This window comes from Physcomitrium patens, chromosome 13 (assembly GCF_059467195.1).
Source record: "Physcomitrium patens ecotype Gransden chromosome 13, ASM5946719v1, whole genome shotgun sequence".
In the NCBI taxonomy this organism is placed as follows: domain Eukaryota; kingdom Viridiplantae; phylum Streptophyta; class Bryopsida; order Funariales; family Funariaceae; genus Physcomitrium; species Physcomitrium patens.
In genome coordinates, this window is record NC_143422.1 from 6,223,190 (window position 1) to 6,248,219 (window position 25,030).

The following is a 25,030-nucleotide window of genomic DNA, read 5'->3' on the forward strand; positions in this document are numbered from 1 at the left end:
AAAGAGAATATTTTTTTTTATTCAAGAAGATTCTTAATACTACCAAGTTGGCTAGTTACAAGAGACTTAAGAATTTTCTCTCTATCCCTTCCTCTTTTTCTCTCTCTTTCTTTATCCGTCCTTTCTTTTTTATCATATAATGATAGAAGATTGAATAACTTGGCTAAATATTATAATTAATTTTTTTAAGAAGCATCATACTTAGATATAATAATAGTTTCTTATAAAAATAGAAACTTTGATATAAAAGACTTTAAAAAACTTGGATATATGTTATTTCCTAAGACTAGCTTAAATATAATTGAAGAATATTTTAGATATGTTAGAAATTTTAATAGTAGAATATAACATATATGAATTAAAAAAATTATTCTATAATAATATCTAAGATTTTCATAGAATAACAAAAAGAATGGAATCATTTTTTTAGAAAAAATAGGTTTATTTAATATTAGATTCAGGACCAACCAAGAAAATATACAATGTCATAAAATAAGAAAAGATGAAGATCTATTCAATCAACTTTCTATAGAATTTGTTGTTTTAATTACTCCACTTTTAGATCAAAAATCTTATTATAAACTAAGTCCATATTATATCAGATCCTATACTCTAAGCCAAGGTTTTTTAAATATAGGGATCATATTAATCTAGAAGCTACTTCTTTAATATAATGAAAAAATGTGTATATTTTTATGAAGTCTTTTGTAAAGTTCAAGAATTTTTCAAAAATAAAAGAGAATTAGAATACAACAGGAAGGTAGAGCCTGATCATGTAGAGCCTGACTATGTGACTGTTTAAAATGATCTATAAAACTAATGAGCTCAGAATCAATTGAATCAAGTTTTAGAGCATTTGATAATGTAAGTTTTAAAGCATACACCGTAAATAAATGGGTAATATAGCACTAAAGATTTCACTAAATATTCTAAAACATATAAATTTTTATACTCTCAAACTATAAGACATGGAAGAAATTTAGCAAAAAATAATAAAAATGGCAAATAAAAGGACTCTAGATCTAAATAATGTAGAAGTAAAATTCTTCAAATTTTATTGGAATATCATTAGAAATAATTAACTTGCAATGATAAAATGATGTTATAATAAAGAAGAGTTTTACTAGTACATTATTAGAGACAATATAATATTTATTTGTAGAATAGGAGATATGTCTACTTTTAACAATTGACAACTTATAATATCAATCAATAATTTAAATAAATATTATGCCATTTTTTTAAAAAATACTTTAAAGAATCTTAATAGAAGTCACATACTTAAATTAAAAAAATATTTTATAATATATTTTAGATAATATTCTAATAATAGAAAAAATATCAACTAAACTAAAATTATTAATTATTTATTTTTATTTTTGAAATTATACATCTCCAAAGCATATGATTAGATAGAATGATGTTTATTTTGTAAAACAAAAAAGATTATGGTCTCCCATTTCTACTACTTATTTAATTAATTAATTAATATATATATATATATATATATATATATATATATATAAAGCATTAATATGTGTTAATGGAAATACAACAAATATTTTTAATTACAAAGGTATATAAGACCATGTTGTTAATTTAATCCATACTTCTTCTTTAATGTAGAAAAAATATTAAATATTATATTTTAAAATAAGATACATAAAAAATTATAATATTAAATTATCTAAAAAGAAAAACTAATATTAAGTCAAAATACAAATGATTTAAACCTTGCTATCATAGGAAGGAATTATTGGTGGTAAAAGCAATTGATATCCTTAAAAAATTTAGTTTAGTATTTGGATAAGATATTAATTAGTCCAAATTCTTTGTTAATTTGGCAATGCAATAAGAATCCATCTTAATGAAACTTATATAATTGTTCATGGTCTTATAATAATAAAGTGTGCAAATTTTTCACCATTTATTTTTATATAAATATCTTTATGCAAGACATAGAATATTTTTTCATAGACCAAGTTAAAAATAAACGCAAGTATTAGTATACTAAAAACTTTGATATAACAAGTTGTATCATTATTGTAAATAATATCTTATTTTCTTCCATCTATTATTTCATATTAATATGAGATAGGTCGTAGAATGAATTGAAGATAATTAAAACAATCATAAGAAACTTTATATGAAACAACTCACAATCTATAAATTATATTAAAATAAATTAGAATATTTTTTTCAATTTTTTTAACAAAGATTGATTGAGATTAATAGATTTAAGTATACTATTGACAACATTTGATTTTAATGAGTTTTAAGAGTCTTACATCTAAGTGAGTCTTATCTCCAAACCTCTTATTTTAGCAATTAATGTAAATAGTTCCTAAACTTACAAGAAAATAGAATTAAGATTTTAGAGGGATATTATTTCAAATTATAAAAAGAAAAGAAGTTGGATTCGGTCAAAAATAATAATTTCTTAAAAAATTATTTTTTCATTATTTTTTTAATGTTGTGGAACAAACTTTTATAATAGGATGTACAATTTTTTCTTAAAGATATTTATATTGACTTTTCTTGAAGTAGAAAATTGTATAGAAATGGGATGCAACATAATAAAGACATGTATAATATATTTAAAAAATATTTTTTGGAAAAAACAAAGTAGAGTCAAGATTTATATTTACAACTAAAGACAAAATATTTTGGCATTACTTGTCTAATAACTATCCAAGATCTAAACAAAAATTGTTAAAAGAAAGACTATTATATCCAAAATTAAAAGACTAGATTGGAGAATATAATATAATCAAAGTTTTTTTTTTCAAAATATGTCTTTAAATAAGAATTGCCATATTATTTGTCAAGTAAAATTATTGTTTATAATTTCTAATATTATCAATATAAAAATCTATAAAATAGTATCACAATCAAATTTCCTTAATCTTATTAATATATTAACTAAAACTCCCTCAATACCTTCAACTAATTTAAATAATTAAAATATAATTCAAGAGTTTTTTTTTTTTTTTTTTTTTTTTTTTTTTTAGATTCTCTAAGTGGATATAAAAATCAAAGCTAAAAAGAAAGATTAAGAAGATAGGATGTTAATATTTGGAACTATTGAAGAATATACTTTGGACTTTCAAAACTGCTTATAGAATGAATAATTCAATATTATGGAATATTTAACAACATCAAAATTCGCCAAAAAAATAATAATAATAGTAAAAAATCTTCATCAATACCTAATATTGTTGTTGTAAAGATTTAAATCAAATATAAATCAAAATTTCAATTAGAAATATATATATATATATATATATATAAGGTTAAAATATGGTCTTAACATGAGTTGAATATTGTCACAATCTACTTTTTTTGTAAAAGATGCCTGCATTCTTCTGCATTGTGCCGATGGATCTGAAATTTAGGAATGTAATTCATTGGTGAATCTTCAGACTATGTGTTTGCCTCAGATTTTATGTTTGCAGTCTCTAATTCAAATGCGATTGTTCGACACTGTCTACTGTTTCTATGTGTTGTTTCTTATCACTTCTGAATTTCTTGTAGCATTGGAAACTGAAAAGAGTCTGCAAGGAATTGGTTCTTATTTGATTGGTTGCATTGAACTCATGGTAGCGATGCCCCAGCCAACAATTATTTAAAACTTTGATTTGTTGTCGGTCATTGGGAAAGTTAATCCTCCATCAATTTCAGTGATATGTCAAAACATGAAAGTCATGGGATTGTATCACGTTGGCAATGAACAAGTATTGGCCTTGAAAAATTGGCAATAACTGATGGTAGGCCATGATCTCAGCACAAACAATTTCCACCAACACATTTGATTAAATTCTCTAAATTCAAATGTAGTTGGAATATGTTAAATGGTATAGTATTCAAGACATTTTGGGCATGGTGTCATGTAATATTCAAATTTTGGGCATGGTGTAATATGCAGTGGGATAAAAAGGTTAAAATCATCTTCTAACAATTCATGATCGAGTTTGATCTTGAAATTCTGAAAATAGCTCTATCTTGTACTAATGATAACATTCAAAAGAAATCAACACCTAAACAAATTCATGAACATTTGGCTTGCCAACAAGGAAGCTTTGACAGAACAGTAGCAAAGTCACAAAATAAAGGAAAGATCATCAGAACAATCACTAAATATCCATGCTTCTGCTTCTGAAACTCTATGAAACATACAAAGACATTGAAACAAATTATAACAATCCATGACCACTCAAGTAGATGTTTTGGCTGTTGCTGAAGTCAATTCTTATTCATTTTTCCTTCAACAAGAGACTCACCATAGTAGAACCTTTCTTCTACTTCTTATGATTCTAAAGTTAAGAAATATATATACAACTACGTATTGCAATTGAAAAGCTGTTGATGGATTGCACTGTGTTAACAAAGGTCAAGGCACCTCACAACCTCAACTTCAAGAATCCCCTACAGTTCCTACGAATGTTAAAAATTGATTGTAACGTCAATGTGATGCACGAAAATGTATCAAAGATTCATGGCAAAATTGTGAGATAAAGCAGTGTCAACTAGCAAGAGGCGCGAGAGAGGAAGGGCCCTGATGTGCCGGTCCAGCCTTGAACGCATTCCAACAAAGGAGCCACCAATTGGCCGGCAGAAATGGCATTAAATACCTTCTCAATCTCCTGCCCCGGAGACACCGTCCTCTGCCCAGACAGGAGCTGCGTCTTCAAGTCTCCGCGCACTAGCTTGTACAATGGATACGTCCTACAGTCTTGAATCCTGTTGGAGACCAAGGATAGTCCCTTTGTGTCATATGCTTCTCGCACCGCGGGCACCACACGGTTCAGCTGCAGCTTCAGCTCTGCCTCAAACACTGGAATCTGCCTAAATACTGCGTTGGAGGTCTCCTTGTCTGCACTCTTCAAGGCACGGCTCACCAGCACCCCTCGCAGTTTCTCCATTAGCGGGTATGAATCACTGGTGGAATCGTCGATGTAGCTGAACACCGGCTGACGATCCACTACCATCAGTAGTTCCTTCTCGCAGAAGCGTGATGGCAGCAGTGATCCGTCGCTGCCCATGAAGAGCGTCTTCTTCGCCACCTGTGTCACTACTTGCTTCACGGCCGACTGCATGGTCTCTTCGACGTGACGCAGGTCGATAGCCTGGCACAAGCCTACCAAGAAGGTGGCGCTCATGAGCTTGAGAATCTCCATGGCTTCCTCCGTCTTGCGGGCTGACACCAATCCCAGTGAGTTCACATCTTGGTTGTGTTGCTCCGCGCTTTGGACATGGGTGGTGACCGGGTTGGCTAGATAGTTAATCTCAGATAAGTACGAGGCCATGGCGATCTCTGCCCCTTTCATGCCGTAATCCAGGCTGGGGTTGGGTCCTCCGCTCAAATTGGACGGTAATCCGTTGTTGTAGTAGTCGTTCACAAGTTCGGAGAATTGTGCGAACATGAGCTTAGCGATGGCGGCCAGCGCCAGGCGCATGTTGTCCATAGAAACGCCGATGGGCGTGCCCTGGAAGTTGCCGCCGTGCAGGGCGATGCCCCTGGCAGCGTCGATGATGGGATTGTCGTTCACAGAGTTGATCTCCCGCTCGATGGCGTGGGTGGCGTTGCGGATGACCTCCACCTGAGGGCCCAGCCACTGCGGAGAAGTGCGCAGCGCGTATCTGTCCTGCTTGGGCTTGCGCAGGGGGTCGGTCTCGTTGAACTTGGCGGCAGCCTTCATGAAGGAACTCCCGTCCAGCACCCACTCCATGACAGCCGCAGCTTCCATCTGTCCGGGGTGGTGCTTCAGCTTGTGAGTCAGGGGGTCGGCAAATTCAGGCTTGCCCTGCATTACCTCGCAAAAGAGCGCGGACAAAACCTCGGCAAGCAATACCATGATGTTGGCATCGTAGCACACGGTAGAAGCGAGGGCAGAACCGACTGCGGTGCCGTTGACAAGGGCGAGCCCTTCCTTGGGCGCCAGCTCGAAGGGCTTCTCCACGCCTGCGATGCGCAAGGCCTCCAGCGCGGAAACCTCTCGTCCGTCCTCGGTGACGGCTTTGGAATTGGGGCGACCGGTGAGTAGGCCGGCGATATACGACAAGGGGACGAGGTCGCCGGATGCCGTGATGGTACCCCGCAAGGGCAACTTGGGGGTGACGTGCGCGTTGAGTAGCTTCTCCATAGCTTGGAGGATCTCCCAGCGGATGCCAGAATAGCCCTGCATCAGCGTGTTGGTACGCACTAGCATGGCTGCTCGGGCAGCCTCGGATGGCAGGGAGTTACCCTTGCTGAGGACTCCCGCATTCAGGAAGCGGATGAGTTCGCGCTGGAGCTCCACTCCTTGCTGCGTGCGACGATGAGAGGTCGCTCCGAACCCGGTGGTAACGCCGTAGATGTCACCTCCACCCATGATCCTGTCGAGCACCCAGTTGGAGCTCTTGACCACTCTACTCTTGGCATTGGCAGCATCGAGCATGACACGCACGTCAGGTCTGCGTGCAATGGCTGCTACCTGAGGTACAGTGAGGGTGTTTCCCTCGATCATGACCTGGGTGGCATTTTGGTAAGTGTCGACCATCCGCTTGATTTCTTCGAGGTGGCTGCATTCCATGGCCTTGGCGGTTTTGGCCCAGTTGAGAGGATCCACACCATGAACTGGTCCATTACCGAGTAGGCCAATGCAGTACGGAGATGTATCATCATCAAGCATCATGTCTGAAGATGCCGCATCAATTTGCTCACCTGATCCGACGACAATAAGCTCCCCAGCTCGTGGTGCCATTGTTGGTATTGAAGACCTGCAGTTACACTATCTGTCGAAATCTACTTGATGTGCGGAGCTACGCAAGACTGTGATGTACTAAGAGTTCGAAGTCGTGCCTGAATGCCTCCAGGAAACAATCTCAACCAAGCAGCAGTGGCAAACTTTGCTAATCTTTCAAGAGATGGGAGGTGAATCAATTGCTGAAGGGTGGGATGCAGGCCCTGTCCGGCATTCGCTGCTTGAATGGGCCTCAGGGAGAAGTGAAGATTAATGAGATTAGGAGAATGCTCTTTATGCAACTAATGCCTTTGGCTAGAGCTCGGTGTTCACCGTCGAAAGGTATTCTAATGGCTGACCCTAGTCCATAAAGGTGGGTGAAAACAGGCCGAGGTGGCGTTGAAATGTTGAAAGTGGTGCCCTTCCTGGACTTATGAGGCTCCTGGTGTCACATAGAAGATGAGAGTCCTCCAGATTGATTTATGATACAATGTTGTTGAAATTTAAATCTTCTGTCGTTTACTTCAACATTATATCAAACTATAATTCCCCTAATGTTCTTGTCGGTGAGTCTTGGGCAGGTTTCGTGGATCAACTACAGTGGACTGCACAAAAAGTGACAGCACCTGATTGAATATACCCTGTTTACAAAGGTACTGTGCAGCTTTGAAAGTACTTCTCTGGGGTGGACCCGCTTTCTTTTGGAGTAAAGTTGGACGCGTGTTCTTGTTTGGAAACAGGAAGGCGCTGCAATTCTTCGTGGTCGCTGACTCTCAGAATCTCTGTCACACTGGTCTGCTGGACTGAATTGTTTCGCTGATGTCAAGACTGACCAAATCATAAGATTTCAAAGGGCCAAGTTAAGACCATGAGTTTCGTCGTCCAGTTGCGAAATTCAAAATTATCGTGCAAAATTCAATTGCGAAATTCAAGAATTGTCGTGCTGTTGTGAAATTCAAAATTCGCCTCTACACGGCATTTGTATACATGGAGTCGCAAAGTGGTGGGGTGAAAGCAGAAAAAAGGTCAACAGCTTTCAACAGCGATGAAAGAGTACACGATTCAATGCAGTAAACGTCTTTCTCTTTTTCTCCAGACATAAAGTCGCGGTCAAAATGAAATATACCCCAGTCAAGAACATCCTGATGAAAGTGTCAATATGGCGATACTCTTTAAGGGCACACGCTGTGCATGAAATAGCAGGGTCTATACAAGCTTCAAAACGGAAGTCGCCGCCCAACTGCACAGTCTATCAATTCTTTGGCAATCTCTCCGGTTGTTGTAGTCAAGTTACTTACGAAAATAGACTATCTAGGCAATCTCTCCGGTCGTTGTATTCAAGTTACTTACAAAAATAGACTAGCTAGTGGCAAACTAAGAGAGTGAGGTGTGTCCCCAGATCCAAATTGGTACTACAATTGAATTGGTGCATAGAAGAACCTCTCTTGTTGCAAAATTAGTACAGAGACAAAGTAGGAATACTTTTGGTAGCTCAAATTGAGAACTATAGAGTGAAGAAATCAACGAAGGTTGTCAAATCACTTTTGTTGGAAATGTTGAAAGTGCAGCGCTTTCTAGAGGTCAATCCCATGATGAAGGGCCAGCCTACATTGTCGTATGGCTTGATTTTCTATTTGGGAATACACTGGGTACCTAGCTGTAGAGGGTTTAGCTTTTACTCATTGGCCAAGCTCCAATAAATGATTTATTTTTATTATAAAAGATAAATAAATGTAACAATATATAAAGAAATTTTAATAATAAAAACCTTTTATATTTAAGAAGGTTTGTACATAAGGATTTTAAGGTATCTAGAAATGTTCTAACATCCTTTGTTATAACAAATCATAACTAAATATTTGCTAGTAATTTAGATTTTCCATAAGATCAAAGAAAATCCATAATTTCTTTACAAAATCCATCGTTACTTCATAATTTTTCCATAGCTCGATATCTCCATCTTTAACATGTATATAAAGTCTTGGCTCTCAAAATCCCTTTATAATATAAAAAATATTCAAATTATAGCAAAATCCTTTTAAAATATTTGTCTTCCATAAAAGATTTTTTCTCTCCAAATTTAAGAGTATCATATCTCTTGATCCAATAATTTTATTTTTTTCAAATTTCTAAATAATATAGTATTTATTCTTAAGCTTTACTATTAAATAAAAAAAATAAAAAAAACCATAAATCTACTATAGATTTTTTGGCATCTTAAAAGTCCTAATAGATGCTTCAAAGACTAATTTACAAGCACTTGAATACTATTTTCTTCATATCTCAAAAATCCAAAATCTAAATATTACAAAATTTGGTGTGTAGCTTAATAACATAATAATATATATTTTAAAAATTTTAGCCAAAGATTCCTCCAAATGCTTAAGATATGGTTAGGACCAAATCTTTTATGAAATTAGCTCATTGATAAATTTGAATTTGGAAGTACTATCTTCAAGCAGTCATTGCTCTTCTAAATCAATTTTAAATATATATTTTTTTAGATGCAAAATATAGCCCTTTAAATCAAATTTCTAACCACAAAATCTAATCCTCAAAAGCCCTTCATATGCATGTATTATACTCCAAAGAGTGATAGTAGTTATAAAATCAATACCTTAACTTTGAATGCATATATCGTCTTTATAAAAACTCCAAATCATACAAAAATTTTACCAAAACCATATTCAAAATCTTAAACAACTCTGACCTTTGATGTTCAAATGGCCTCAAAAAAGTAATCCTAATTTCTAATAAAGCCTCAAGTAGCCTCCTTGAAGCTAATTGAGTATGAATTTTGGCCAATAAGAATGGAATTTTTTATCGTCCATCACCATTCATCCATATGGTTAATATAACTATTCTTTTTTGTACAAAAATCTTTTTTTAATCTTTTTTTTTAATAATTTTTGCATAATATGTGGCCTAAATATCAAATAAAAGAAATAAAATAAGCTTTTACAAGTCACCAATGTCTAATAAAGATGGTTCTAAATATATAAAAACTATTATCAATATAAAATCAATCTTAATAATAGTCTCCTTCAAAATAGTAATCTAATCATATTTGTAATCAATTAAAATCTAATAATATGGCTCTTATTATATTGTATAATAAATCATATGTTAAATATAAATGTGCATTATTTTTACATGATAGCCAAACCATAAAACAACAGTGTATTAGGCATTGATACAATGGTGCCTCTCATAGAGCTTCTACAAAATGAGTACTTCAATTTCTTCTTCAATATCACCAATTATAACAAAAAAGAAGCCCTGAAGGTAAAATTTTATATACATTTGTGACAAGTCAAGCATCCATAAGTACCAAATGTACTTCAAAGAAAAGATGTTCAAGGCCAATCCAAGCATCTGCATATATATGGAGCCTTCCTTAAACGTTTGCCATGACGTCATCGTTGTTTAGATCTCCAAACTTGTTGCCAAAGCCACCTAGAAAGCCATCAAGGAATGAGGTGATCACAACTTTGATATTATCTATATTACCTTTGCCACTACCTAAGACATTAATATGCCTAAAGCTGACCATGCTTTAGGTAAGGTATTGAGCTTGAAGCCTACTATGAAGCATATCATGATATATCAAATTGAATGTTTTGGCCATCCATCCAAGCTTTGAGTGGCCAAATATCTAGCTAAAAATAATAGGGATACTAGAGTGCCAATAGTCATGAGTGAGGTGATTGCAATTACATATTGAGTTCCAAGTAAGAACTACTAAGACGAGCTTGCACACTTAACTCTATTTGGCAATGGCATTCTTATATACATCATTGAATCCGATTTAAAGCATGAGGTAAAAAAGCCATTCTTCAAAGTACAATAGGTATTAAAGACAAGAATCCAATGAAAGCAAATAACCAAGTGAAACTTTTTTCAAAGAAATATGAAAAAATAGAAGTAAAGAAAAATATATATTAAAAAAAAAAAAAATTGGAATGGCTATTTCTAAAAGACAAAAAAATTAAAGAGTCTTAAATCTAAACTATAACAAAAAAAAAATTGACAAGAGTGAAGAAGACTTCACTCTTGTCCTTATATATATTATTCACATATGAATTATATAGCAATATTCTATAGGACCTCAAATATGTGTTGATTTTATAAGCAACACATAAGTTTGTTGGCTTCTGTATGTATTCACTATTATCATATCCATGCCAATAAACAAGATATTTGAACTTATTTTGATATCAATTTAATTCTAAGACTTTTCCCACCTCAAATTCTTCATTATTAGCCACTTCTATAACAGGAGGTGGCACTTGTTTTCTTCTTGGTATGTTCATACTGTTGTATGGTTCAAGAAGAGATATGTGGAATATGGGATGGATCTTTATTAACTGTGATAAGTTTAATCAATAAGTAAATAGATTGATTTGTTTATAAATAGAAAAAGATCTAAACTCACAAAAGCTTTAAACTCTTAATAATCCAATTTGTTACAAGGACGAGTAGTCTTGATATTATGATAAAGTAATTATATCATATCATCCACATTGAATTGTGATTGTTCCTTACAATAGGCATCTAGATTTATCTTTAGTTGTTCTTGAACTTCTTTTAATTGCACCTTTATTATTGCATAGAGCTCTAACAAATAATTTACTAAAACTTTTTCTGCAAGCTTATCAACTTTTTAAAAGTCAAAAGCATCAAATTATAGATGATAATTATAATTAGCAAAGAAAGATGTTTGATAAGTAGAAGAGAGTACTATATTATCATAGGCAAACTCTACCAATGACAAAAGAGTCATCCAATCATCTTATTGATAGTTGATGGAATACCTCAAATACTACTGTAAAATATGATTAACATGCTTTATCTATATATTAACTTAAAGGTGAAAGGCCAAAGATAATTTTATATCTACTTTTAGAATCTTAAAAAGGATTTTTTTAAAATCTTGATACAAATTAAATTCTTTTATCCGGTATAATATCTTTTAATAATCTATGATAGTAATTATTTATGATATGAACTAAAAGATGATATATAAACTTATAAAATAGGTGTCAAAAGAAAAGTGACAAAATAAAAATAAAAAAGTATGTATATTAAAAAGAAACTAAACTGGCTATTATCAAAAGACAAAGAAAGTAGAAACTCTTGAATCTAGACTAGAAGCAAGAAAGAAATTGACAAGAGTGAAGAAGACTTCACTCTTGCTTCTATATATACTATCTACTTAGGATCTATGTAGCAATGTTCTATAGGACCTCCAAAAACGTGTTGACTTTATATGACACATATCTTAATTCATAAGACAAGTTTTTTTATATGTGCACCACATAGTTAGCTTGTTCTACAAGCTACCAATACATGTAGTATGTAATTAGCTTGTTGACCAAATTTCTAACCTACCAATCAACCTCAAATACATTTAAAGTCAAACTAGTATCTAAAAAGCTTCTAAGAAGCTTTTCTAGAAGGTATTGTTAGGGACATATTCCTTAGAACTTTCTAGAGAGAAGTTTCTAGAACCTTCTAGAAAACAAGCCTCTGGAACCTTCTAGAAGAGAAGCCTCTGGAACCTTTTAGAGAGAAGTTTCTAGAAGCTTTTAAAAAGGAAGTTTCTAGAACCTTCTAGAAAGGAAGCCTCTGGAACCTTCTAGAAGCTTCCTAGTTAATAGAAGTAGCTCGAGAAGCTTCCTAAGTAGGAGTATATATAGGGATCGAGGCTGAAGAGTTCTTCAGTCTCGACAACACATCTCTTGGAGTTCTAGCTCACCTTTCTGGTGTTGTTCTTGTACTCATCTGTTTAATCTAGTTTTGCCACTTCTTCTTGAACTTCTTGTTAGATTTCAAGTCTATATTTTGTGTCCATGACAGTTTGTCGAGACTACACTAACTTGAGATATCAGAGCTAGTTCTTTCTTAGTAGAGTGTGGATTACCCCTCTACTTGAAGGTATACTAGCATTTTTTAGAGGTTGCAGATTACCCTCCTCTAAACTGATACTTCTTCTGTTACAATATTGGAGTCTTATTCTTCTTAGAGAGAGTGGATTATCCCTCTTCTTGAAATTCTTAAGGCATTTTATAGGTTGTGGATTACCCTCCTATAAACCAATATTGCCTCTTATAGGGTCATTTTTGTCCTTCTTTTAGAATGGCCGGAGGTCAAGACATTAGTATGACAGAAAGTTCGGAGTCTAAGTTAGATGCTATTATGAATGCCCTCGCTACATTATCACAAAGAACTGCAGAGATTGAAGGAGTGGTGGCAAGGCTTCATAATGATGGAGTATCTGGGATAGCACAATCTAAACTACACCAGCCTCAAATTTCGACAGTTGGAGAAACAACTTTACCTCAGGTTCGACAAGAACCACTAGTTCTACAACATAAGGAGCCTCGAGTTAGCCTTCTAGATAAGTTTGATGGAACACGTTCCAAGTTTCGAGGATTCGTCAATCAAATTTGGTTGATAACAGTTTTACAGCCCGAACGATATCCAACGGAGGAGTCACGTGTTGGGCTTGTTGGAACCTTACTTACGGGACAAGCTCTATCATGGTTTGCTCCCTTGTTTGAGAAACGATCATCCATATTAAACAACTTCGAAACCTTTTTGGAAGCATTTGCGGAAGCATTTGGTGAACACGATAAGGTTCGATGGGCTACAACAAAGATCCGGTCGCTACGACAAGGGATGCGTTCTACATCAGTCTATGCTTCGGATTTCAGGCAATTAGTATGCGACATCAATTGGGATGAAGAAGCGTTGATGAGTCAATTCTATTGGGGTTTAAGAGGTGATGTGAAAGATTTGTTGTTAACTCTTCCTGATCCACGAACACTCAATGAAGCCATTAGCCAAGCTGTGAAGTGCGACAATCGCCTATTCCAACGTCGCCAAGACCAATGCTCAAGACAACATACAATTCGCTATGCTCCAACTATGTCGGCAAGCAGTGTGAATTCGCATTCAGAGGTGGAAGACATACAAATTGATGCGGTACGTATCAAATCTCTTACTATAGAAGAAAAAAAGCGACATATAGAGAAAAATTTATGCTTGTATTGCGGTGGAGAAGGCCACAAAGTCGGAAACTGCTCCAAAAAGCAAAATCGAGGCGTAGTCAAGACTAGGGGAGTATTTGTTCAAGAAAACGAGGATGCCCACCCACAGTAGGAACCGTGCGGCTGGACAATGAAATATCCCAATAACAATCAGGTTCCTTTCTTTCTGTCCAACCTGCACTTTGTTTTACAATCCCTCTATTTATCGGCCCTCAAAAACTAAGAACCTTAGCACTACTAGACTCAAGAGCATCTGCTTGTTTTTTAGACGAAGAATTTGCAAAGCGTCATAAGATCCCTTTAGTACAAAAATCAAAACCTGTTCATGTTGAGGTCATAGATGGGCGACCTTTATTGTCTGGTAGCATGACCCATGAATCAAAACCTATAGAAGTAATGTTTAAAAACCATAGTAGTCATATTATTTTTAATATTATTAGCACCCCATCAAATCCTATTATTCTTGGTCTTTCTTGGTTGGAAAAACATAATCCATTGATAGATTGGAGGTTGCGGAAGATGACTTTTCCCACAAAACCACCCAAGACAAGACCTAGTAAAAAACCTCGAAAAAAGAAATCCTTATTCATTGGAGCAAGAGCGTTTATAAGATCATCTAAGGAAGGCACTCCATTTGTCATTTATGCGGCTCCAACTACCGAGGAGAAGATCTCAATAGCAAGTATACCGGAGCAATATAAAGATTTTGAAGACGTGTTTCAAAAGAAGAACGCCGACATACTACCGGAACACCGACCATATGATTGTGCCATAGACTTGCAAGAAGGAGCACAACCACCTTTTGGCCCAATCTACAATCTATCGCAAACGGAGTTGGCAGAGTTACGAAAGTACATCGACGAGAATCTAGCCAAGAACTTCATTCATCATTCAAAATCATCAGCTGGAGCACCCATCTTATTTGTGAAGAAGAAAGATGGATCATTACGGATGTGTGTGGACTATCGAGGCCTCAACAAGGTAACAAAGAAAAATCGTTACCCATTACCCTTGATTTCTAGTCTCTTAGAACAACTTAGACGTGTGAAGATCTTTACAAAAATTGATCTAAGGAGAGCTTATAATCTCGTACGAATCAAGGAAGGAGATGAGTGGAAGACATCATTCCGTACAAGGTATGGTCATTTCGAATATAATGTCATGGCTTTTGGTCTTACCAATGCTCCAGCGGTTTTCCAACATATGATGAATGACATCTTTCGAGAACACCTCGACGATTTTGTTATCATCTACTTAGACGATATTCTAATATTCTCTAAAAATGAGGAAGAGCATGAGGAGCATGTTCGTTTGGTCTTGGAGAAACTACGCAAGCGAGGACTATATGCCAAATTAGAAAAGTGTTTATTTCACCAGACGGAGATGGAATTTTTGGGGTTCATTGCGACTACAGAAGGTTTGAAGATGGACCCCAAGAAAGTAGAAGCAATCATGTCTTGGGAGGTTCCGAGGACGGTTAGAGACGTACAATGCTTTCTTGATTTTGCTAACTTTTATCGGATCTTCATCAAGAATTATTCTCAAGTTGCTGCTCCTCTCACTCGATTAACATGCAAGGATAAGTTGGAATGGGGACCTTTGGCGGAGAAGGCGTTTGAAGATTTGAAGACAGCATTTACTACAGCTCCAATTTTGGTACATCCAGACTTTACAAAGGCCTTCTATTTAGAAACTGATGCTTCAGATTTTGCTTTGGAAGCTGTGCTTTCACAAATGAGTGAAGATAAGAAGCTCCATCCAGTTGCATTCTATTCTCGGAAGTTCTCTGCTGCTGAAATCAATTATGAGATCCACGATAAGGAACTTCTTGCTATAGTGGATTCTTTCAAAGAATGGCGTCACTTTCTTGAAGGAGCTACACATCCAGTAACTGTTGTCGTGTTGTAACACGAGTATACAGTGAAAATAAAAAGAAAGGGGAATTTTATTAATATTCAGTTACCTCGAATATTGGGAGCATCGACCAACTCCAGTACAAATACTGAGTGGTCAGGTTCAGTGACTCCGTTACAGTCAGTCGGGGCATACTGGAATGCTCCATTCGATTCCAATAACGGGAGTCAGCAGGAAGAGAAGGACCAATTCACACGACGGGTTCGAGGAGCCAATTGGATCCAATTTCGATAATCCAATCCGGGTCCTCTTACCCAATATGAGACCTGTATTGGTGGGGCAACCTAATGCAGTCTAGTTACGGGAAATCCAGGTCTTACTACGGGTCTTAGCCAATCTGACGCAAGGACCAATTTGACCCAATTACGAGAACATCCAGGTTACTACGGGCATCTTTACCAATGTAGGACCTGAATTGGTCGGGCGACTCAATGTGGTCCCGATTACGGGGTTCGATTCTGTTTCAGGCTGTCCTGTTCTCTGTGCCGTCTCAGGAAACGTTGTTTTCGGTAAATGGATTCTTAAAGGCAAAAACGGAGGAGAAAGCTTGACGGCGAGAGCCAATTTCGGATCCAAGCTTGAGGTGGGAGCCAATTCCGGATCTAAGACGGAAGATTGAAGAAATTCAGAGGATAAGGTTAGGTGGGATATAGTTTTGGGGGTGGTTTTTTTTTTGAGGGGGAATCGGGGGGAGCGAGTTTTCAAGCTTTTGCAAGGTTACTAGTTCGGTTTTCATTGGAGGTTTTTTTGAAGATCAAGGGAATTAGAGAGAGGAGCTTCATGCTTCGGGTCGGGGAAGGAAAGACATAGAATTTGGATTTTTCTTCTTCGTAGAGTTTTGGGGAAGACTGAGGCAATCGCTGCTGAAGTCAGTGTTGTAATGGTGAATCGGGATTTTTAAATGAAGTGGGTTTGAATACTCTTGACTGTTTTGTGAAATCGAGTTACGTCTGTGATTGAAGGATTAAAAGGGTGTCTATAGGATTGAGTATGCGGAGTGAATGAAATTTATTGGGCTAATCTAACAAGACAGTCAGTGGATACAAGATCGTAAGTACAAAGCAGTATTGAAGGTTAACAGTTTGGGTTGTACGGGGTTCTCTGTAACGTCTAGAGACCTACCGGTTGGGGCAAAAAGGACTTCGACAAGCAGTCGAAGAGCACCCGTATAGATTTACGGTACATTGTTACAGTCGTTTATATTCCAGCAGTCAAAAACTGATAGACTGCTTGACTATCAGCGAATCTCCATACTACCTTCTACAGCCAGACGCCCGGCGCGTTCTCGAGCAGGAAAGCACGTAATACGACATAAGTGGTGAACCCGACGTGAAAGCTTGAGGTAGAAGGTATTGGATTTCGGTTGATTTTATCTTTATTTTTATGGAAAACGAAAATAAAAATTTTGAAGGATTTTTGGGAGAAGTTTCCGGTGGGGAGTCTTCTAAAGGACAAGGTATGCATATGGATCCGTCTATTGCTAGTTTGTTTCAAGCCTTCTCATTGTCAATGCAGCAACAGTAAAGCAATGATCGAAAGGAAGCTTTGGCAACCAAAGCATTGCAAGCAGTGGTCAATAAAATTGATCAATTTGATGGGAGGAATATTTCAAGGTATTTAAGATGTTATGTTCGTGAAATGGAATTAAATCGGGTTTCTGAGAAGAAAATGGTTGAATTATTTGGACTTGCCACGATACCGGAGATAAGGGACCACATTACATCGATTACGGATCGTTGTGGGAATTCATGGGAGGATTTTTCACATGCATTGAAAGACGAATATTTCTTGGAAGATGCTGATCGCGTTACTAAGAAGCTGTTTCTGGGATGGATTGAACGGCCCAATAAGAATTTGCAAGCAACAGAGCTACTAAGGGAATTTGAGAGGCAGTACTCTCAATTATCGAAGGTAGAAAAATTGACATTGGAGCCGAACAAAGTTGATCTATTTCTTCAAGCTGCTGATGGAGAATTGCAAGAGAAATTAGAACCCCTTCTTGAAGACAAAGAAGAAGATGAAGGATTGACAACGAAGTGGAAGAACGTTGAAGATGCGGTGGGGTTGCTTACAAAAAAAGAAAGGAGGAAGGATAGGAGCAATATTCTGAAAACAGTACAAGCACCCAAAGCTCCAGTACGTACAACACCACCGACAATGCCTACAGTTCAACCTTCGACATCCTTGTGAAAGAAAGCAGATATGGGTATGGAAGAAATTATACGAGGAATGCGAGATCTTCAAATCAAATTGGCAAGACTTGAAGAGAATACTTCTATAAACAATTCAAAGAATGTTTCAAAACAAGGATATGTGCAAAGATGCATTTGGTGTGATGATGCTTCACACACTAGAAAAGATTGCAATGAATTTAATAATATGATACGGCAGGAAATTATTTGCTGGAAAGATGGGAAGATAGCATTGAAAGATAGGGAGGATCTTCTTCAAACCAATTTTGGCAAGGGAGGAATGAGAGCATTGGTTCAAGATTACTTAAAAGAGCATGAAACAGTAGTACGAGAAAGTGCAAGTTATGGTGCTAGAGTAGATGATGAAATTGGTGGAAGTACGGAAACTAGTGAGTTTTGGGCTTCTACCATTTCTACAATGCAAGAAGGGAAATTACCTCGAGAAGCGTTATTGAGAACTGCAGCTACAATACGAGGAAGAACAGGTTGGGAGGATCCTGTTGAGTCTCTTTCAGTTCATGCATATATTGCTAAGAGCCAACATGAAGCTTTGATGGAAGAAAAAAGACGAGGAAATTTTGATGATACTAGAGAAGGAAATTCTTTTAAGAGGCAAACTCGAGGAGACAAGGCTCGGGAGGCAGCTTCATAAGAATTGCCTGTAAAGGATATCTCAGCATCATTGGGAGAAAAAACAACGGAGACAAAAGATAAGGGCAAATCAATTGCTTATAAGCTACTTTCTGATATTGAAGCGGCAACAAATTTGAAAGGGGTGTTGGAAGAACGTATATTAAACGCTAAGGTGGAATTCACATTGAAAGAAGTCTTGGGAATTGCAAAGAAGGAGTTTCATGATGTTATCATTGACATCATTAAGCGAAAGAGGCAATTAATGAGCGAAACTGGAATGAGTCATGCTATTGATGCAAGAATATGTAGAGATGAAGAAGAGGTTGATATTGATTACAAGCAACCAACAAATGAAAAGAATGGGTATAATTAGCGAGTATGTTTCGAAGATTCTAGTGACAAGGAAATGGAAACTTTGAGCCATTATACTCGAAAGCATTAGGCAAGGGCAACTACTGAGGTATTGGTGAAGGTAGGAGATATAGAAGAACCAATAGTTGCTTTGGTGGACCATGGTTCTGAAATAAATCTCATGTCTAAAGATCTTTATAAGAAGAAAAAATGGCCAATTGATATGGAACATGGATGGGCAATACGAGCAGCTAATAACACACGAGGCGAATTATATGGAGCTTGTCCAGATGTCAAAATTCGGATTGGAGATGTTGCGACGGAGCAACATTTCTTCGTTCAAGATACAACGTCTTATCCGTTGATTTTAGGACAACCTTATATCACGGCAACACGGATAGAAACAAAGGTACTTGACGATGGTTCTGCTTATGCAAGGGTACGGAGCGAAGATGGCAGGAAAGCTGTACAATTTCTAACAGTACCTCCTAACCATGAACGAAATCGAGATAGGTTGAGGGAGAAACCATTGCCAAAGATTGTTGAAGGATTTAAGGATTTTGGGGAGGTACCACTGTAAAGCGAGATTATGGAGGTACAAAAGAGGAGGTACTCTCGCGAGATGAAGGTGCCTTTGATGCGAGTTTTATTGGTATATTGGAGAATGGAAATATTATGTATAAGAAAGTTGATGATTTTAAAAGAAAAGAAAGAAAAAGATTATATGATATTGAAGGACAGTTAGGCAAGATAGGTACATTGCAAGATGATGAGAGGATTTTGGGTGTTTATGAAGAAAATGGACTGGAAGATTCATTGGAATTAATTACATCTATTGGGTTAGGGGATAATGATAAGATTGTTGAGATTCATTCGAGAGAGGTTTATACCATGCTTGAATCTTTTCAAGCACCAGAAGTCACAGTAGAGACGAGATATAAAACGGCAGATAAGAAGGTAAAGCCTGTTGCCGGACCATTACCAGAGGATTCTAAAGAACAAATGGGAGAAGCATCAAAAGAAGCAAGTTTAAGAGATCCAATGAGTATTGGACATCAGTTTACTGAAGAGACTTTTGAAGAATTGAAGATTGGTTCTGATGGTTCTTTATTGCCGGAGGAAATTACTTGCTTCAAAAAGATGTTGGCTAAACAAGGTAGATCGTTTGCCTTCGAATCTCATGAAATTGGGTGTGTGGATCCAAATATTATAACACCTATGGTTATCTTCACTGTACCGTATGTACCTTGGAATCTAAGACCGATTCCAGTACCAAGGGCACATTTACCTAAATTGGTGGAACTATTGAAAGAAAAGATAAAGATGAAAATATTAGAACCTTCATTTGCGCCGTATTCTAGTCGATGGTTTACGGTACCTAAGAAGAATGGGTCACTACGGTTTATTCAAGATATGCAGTTGGTGAATGCTTTAATTGTCAGGAATGCAGGAATTGGACCTATTGTGGATGAATTTGCTGAGGCGTTTGCTGGAAGGGCGATCTATTCAATGGGTGATTTGTATTCAGGTTATGATCAATTTCAACTTGCCGAAGGAAGTAGAGATATGACAACGATGAGGACACTGCTTGGATTGGTTAGAATGTGCACTCTTCTTCAAGGCACGACCAACTCAGTTGCGCATATGATGAATGGGATGAATAAGGTATTGAGAGATTTTATTCCGGAAAAGACTATGCCTTCTCTGGATGATGTTCCTATAAAAGGGTGCAGAGAAGGAGACAAGAATGAAACTTTAGATACGAGGGGGTGTCGCAGATATGTTGTTGATCATATACAAGATTGTGAAAAGATTTTAACTCAGCTTGGAGAAGTTCATCTTACATTATCGGGTATGAAGTCCGTATTTGGAGTGCGAGAGGTTGTAATTGTTGGACATTTATGCGGATCTTACGGAAGAAAACCAGATCCGACTAAAGTTGATGCAATTGGAAGGATGAAAGAGGATTGTGGTTCTTTAACAGAGGTTCGCAGGTTTTTGGGTGCATGTGTATTTTATCGAATTTGGATCCCTCACTTTGCTCACATAGCGGATCCATTATATGAACTGTTACGCAAGGGTTACCGATTTGAATGGAAAGAAAGGCATATTCAGGCAATGCAAAGATTGAAGAAATTATTGATGTCACCTCCAATATTGAGGAAGGTTGATTATAAGTGGAATAGACCTGTGATTCTTACTGTAGACGCTAGTCCAATTGCCGTTGGATGGGCGGTGGGTCAAGATGATTCGAATGGGAGTAGATTTGCAGTTCGATTTGGGGCTAAAGTTTTAAGTATTCGTCAGCGTGCATATTCGCAAGTCAAAAGAGAACTTTGGGGAGTCGTTTCGGCTATGAAAGCTGAAAAGGACTATTTGATTGGGGCAGTAGTAGTAATTGAAACAGATTGCTTGCCATTGCTTGGAATGATTATTAACTGTTCAACGCCAGATATTGCAATGTTGAGATGGATTGCTTATATTAAGTCACTAAATCCAGAATTTAAGCATATCACTGGAAAGGACAATTTAGTAGCAGACATGCTATCTCGAGCAAGATACGAGAGGGAGGACGAAATGGTTGAAGACATTGATGATGTCGGATTGAAATTCTATTCAATATCAAATCTCAACAGAGAAGACAAGTTATTTCTTGAAGAATCTTATGAAGGAGAATTATTGGATATTGATCATTATTTGAATACCTTGTCTAAGCAGGGGAATTGGTCTACAGAAAAATTCAAACAAATAAGAAAAAAAGCATATGGATTTTTACTTCGAGATGGATTCTTATGGAAGAGACCGAAGAAAGGAATTGGGATGCCACAACGAGTGATAGGCAAAAGGGAAGAAAAACTAAAATTATTAAAGGAGTTTCATGATAGTTTGTGGGCAGGGCATAGAGGAATCTGGGCTACTTTTGCTAAACTCAAGGAACGATATTGGTGGAAAAATATGTATTGAGATGTTTTCTCATTTGTAGAGTCATGTGAAATCTGTCAATCGTATTCTAATATCCGACATCGAGATGGTCTTCATCCTACGTATCCTCTGGCTATTCATTTTAAATGGGTTGTTGATTTGGTTATTATGCCGGTTGGGTTATGGCAGATGAGATATTTGGTTTTAGCTCGTGAAGATTTATCAAATCAAGTAGAAGGAAGAGCATTGAGGACAAAATCTACAGAGGGGATTTGTAGGTTTTTGCTTGAAGATGTCATTTGCCATTACGGGTGCGTAGGAAAAATCACTGCAGATCGTGGAGAATTAAATGCACAAGAAGCTCGTAAGTTCTTTAAAAGATGTGGAGTTAAACTATCACTGACTACTGCTTATAATCCGGAAGGGAATGCGAAAAGCGAATGCTGTCACCCGCCGATTGTGAAAGCATTGGTTAAAGCTTATAATGGGAAGGTTAAAGAGTGGCCACGACTTTTGTCATTTGCATTATGGGCTGATCGAACAACACATAGTTCGGTGATAGGATATATGCCAGTAGAACTTATGACAGGTCAAAAACCAATTATGCCGATTGAAGAAAAGGTACTTACTTGGAGTATGCTACCAAGGGAAGATGGATTGACAAGAGAAGAACTTCTGGCTATTAGGATTCGACAATTGGAGCAAAGAACGGAAGATGTCCGGATAGCATTGGAAAGGTTAAAAAGAGCAAGGTTACAAAACAAGGCGCGATTCGATAAGCAACATCGATTGAGACCAAAAGCAATCGAGGAAGGTGACTGGGTACTTGTTTATGACAATAGTCTAGATAATCAACATAGTACCTTGCGGAAATTTTCAAAACGTTGGTTTGGACCATATGTTGTAACAACTGTTCATGATAATGCGACTTACTCATTACGGGAGTTAGATGGTACAAAATTGAAAATACCAATTGTAGGGAAGCGAGTAAAAATATTTAAACAAAGACACGCAGAGATGAATATGGAAGACCTCAATGAAGGTATAGAGATTCCGCAGCAAGAAGATGAAAGTGATATGGATAATGAAGGTGACGAAGACGAACTGGACAAAGACGTAGGGGATATATTCTGAATCAAACAGCAATTGGGTAAATTGGTGCATACCGAAGAATGCACAGGTTCAGAGGGGGTGGATGTCGTGTTGTAACACGAGTATACAGTGAAAATAAAAAGAAAGGGGAATTTTATTAATATTCAGTTACCTCGAATATTGGGAGCATCGACCAACTCCAGTACAAATACTGAGTGGTCAGGTTCAGTGACTCCGTTACAGTCAGTCGGGGCATACTGGAATGCTCCATTCGATTCCAATAACGGGAGTCAGCAGGAAGAGAAGGACCAATTCACACGACGGGTTCGAGGAGCCAATTGGATCCAATTTCGATAATCCAATCCGGGTCCTCTTACCCAATATGAGACCTGTATTGGTGGGGCAACCCAATGCAGTCTAGTTACGGGAAATCCAGGTCTTACTACGGGTCTTAGCCAATCTGACGCGAGGACCAATTTGACCCAATTACGGGAACATCCAGGTTACTACGGGCATCTTTACCAATGTAGGACCTGAATTGGTCGGGCGACTCAATGTGGTCCCGATTACGGGGTTCGATTCTGTTTCAGGCTGTCCTGTTCTCTGTGCCGTCTCAGGAAACGTTGTTTTCGGTAAATGGATTCTTAAAGGCAAAAACGGAGGAGAAAGCTTGACGGCGAGAGCCAATTTCGGATCCAAGCTTGAGGTGGGAGCCAATTCCGGATCTAAGACGGAAGATTGAAGAAATTCAGAGGATAAGGTTAGGTGGGATATAGTTTTGGGGGTGGTTTTTTTTTTGAGGGGGAATCGAGGGGAGCGAGTTTTCAAGCTTTTGCAAGGTTACTAGTTCGGTTTTCATTGGAGGTTTTTTTGAAGATCAAGGGAATTAGAGAGAGGAGCTTCATGCTTCGGGTCGGGGAAGGAAAGACATAGAATTTGGATTTTTCTTCTTCGTAGAGTTTTGGGGAAGACTGAGGCAATCGCTGCTGAAGTCAGTGTTGTAATGGTGAATCGGGATTTTTAAATGAAGTGGGTTTGAATACTCTTGACTGTTTTGTGAAATCGAGTTACGTCTGTGATTGAAGGATTAAAAGGGTGTCTATAGGATTGAGTATGCGGAGTGAATGAAATTTATTGGGTTAATCTAACAAGACAGTCAGTGGATACAAGATCGTAAGTACAAAGCAGTATTGAAGGTTAACAGTTTGGGTTGTACGGGGTTCTCTGTAACGTCTAGAGACCTACCGGTTGGGGCAAAAAAGACTTCGACAAGCAGTCGAAGAGCACCCGTATAGATTTACGGTACATTGTTACAGTCGTTTATATTCCAGCAGTCAAAAACTGATAGACTGCTTGACTATCAAGGAATCTCTATACTACCTTCTACAGCCAGACGCCCGGCGCGTTCTCAAGCAGGAAAGCACGTAATGCGACATCGTATATATGGATCACAAGAATTTGGAGTATTTCATGACGGCTCGAGTTTTAAATCGGCGTCAAGATCGGTGGAACATGTCGCTATCTAGATTCGATTTTGTTATCACTTATCGACCTGGAAGGCAGCAAGGACTATCCAATGCTTTATCAAGGAGATCGTATCTTGCACCAAAGGCTGGAGAAGCAACGTTTGATCAACAATGTACAACGTTATTGAAGCCAGAGAAATTTCAACTTTGTACTACTATTGTATCATTTGATGCTGACTTCCTAAACCAGGTACGTGCTATGACCATTAAAGATTCAATAGCCATTGATATCAAGCAACGTACCAATGACGACAAGTTCAAGGTGGAGGGAGATCTTTTATACTTTGAAGAGCGATTGTACATTCCAAAAGGACTAGCACGACTCCGAGTTCTTCAATCTCGCCATGATTTTTCAGCTGTGGGACATTTTGGATTCAACAAGACCTTGGAGCTTATTTCCCGAGATTTTTGGTGGCCCCAAATGTGGAAGGATGTGAAAGATTTTGTCCTCTCTTGTGACATCTGTTCAAGATCTAAGAATCCTCGACATCGCCTTTATGGACTTCTACAGCCATTGCCAATTCCACGTCGACCATGGTCTTTAATTTCTATGGACTTCATCACGGACTTGCCATCATCAAACTCATTTGACAACATCTTTGTCGTAGTAGATCGGCTTACGAAGA

At 37.2% G+C, this 25,030-nt stretch overlaps 1 protein-coding gene and 1 long non-coding RNA gene across 2 annotated transcripts; one reads left to right on the forward strand and one right to left on the reverse strand.

Moving 5' to 3' along the window:
- Positions 1–4,224: 4,224 nt before the first annotated feature.
- Positions 4,225–6,998, reverse strand: LOC112290843 (phenylalanine ammonia-lyase). The gene has a single exon (XM_024537618.3). The coding sequence runs from the start codon at positions 6,741–6,743 to the stop codon at positions 4,527–4,529; it is 2,217 nt and encodes a 738-aa protein (XP_024393386.1). The 5' UTR covers positions 6,744–6,998; the 3' UTR covers positions 4,225–4,526.
- Positions 6,931–8,299, forward strand: LOC149987920 (uncharacterized). The gene is made up of 2 exons (XR_016506006.1): positions 6,931–7,064; positions 7,304–8,299. It is a non-coding gene; the product is annotated as an uncharacterized LOC149987920 (long non-coding RNA).
- The last annotated feature ends 16,731 nt before the right edge of the window (positions 8,300–25,030 follow it).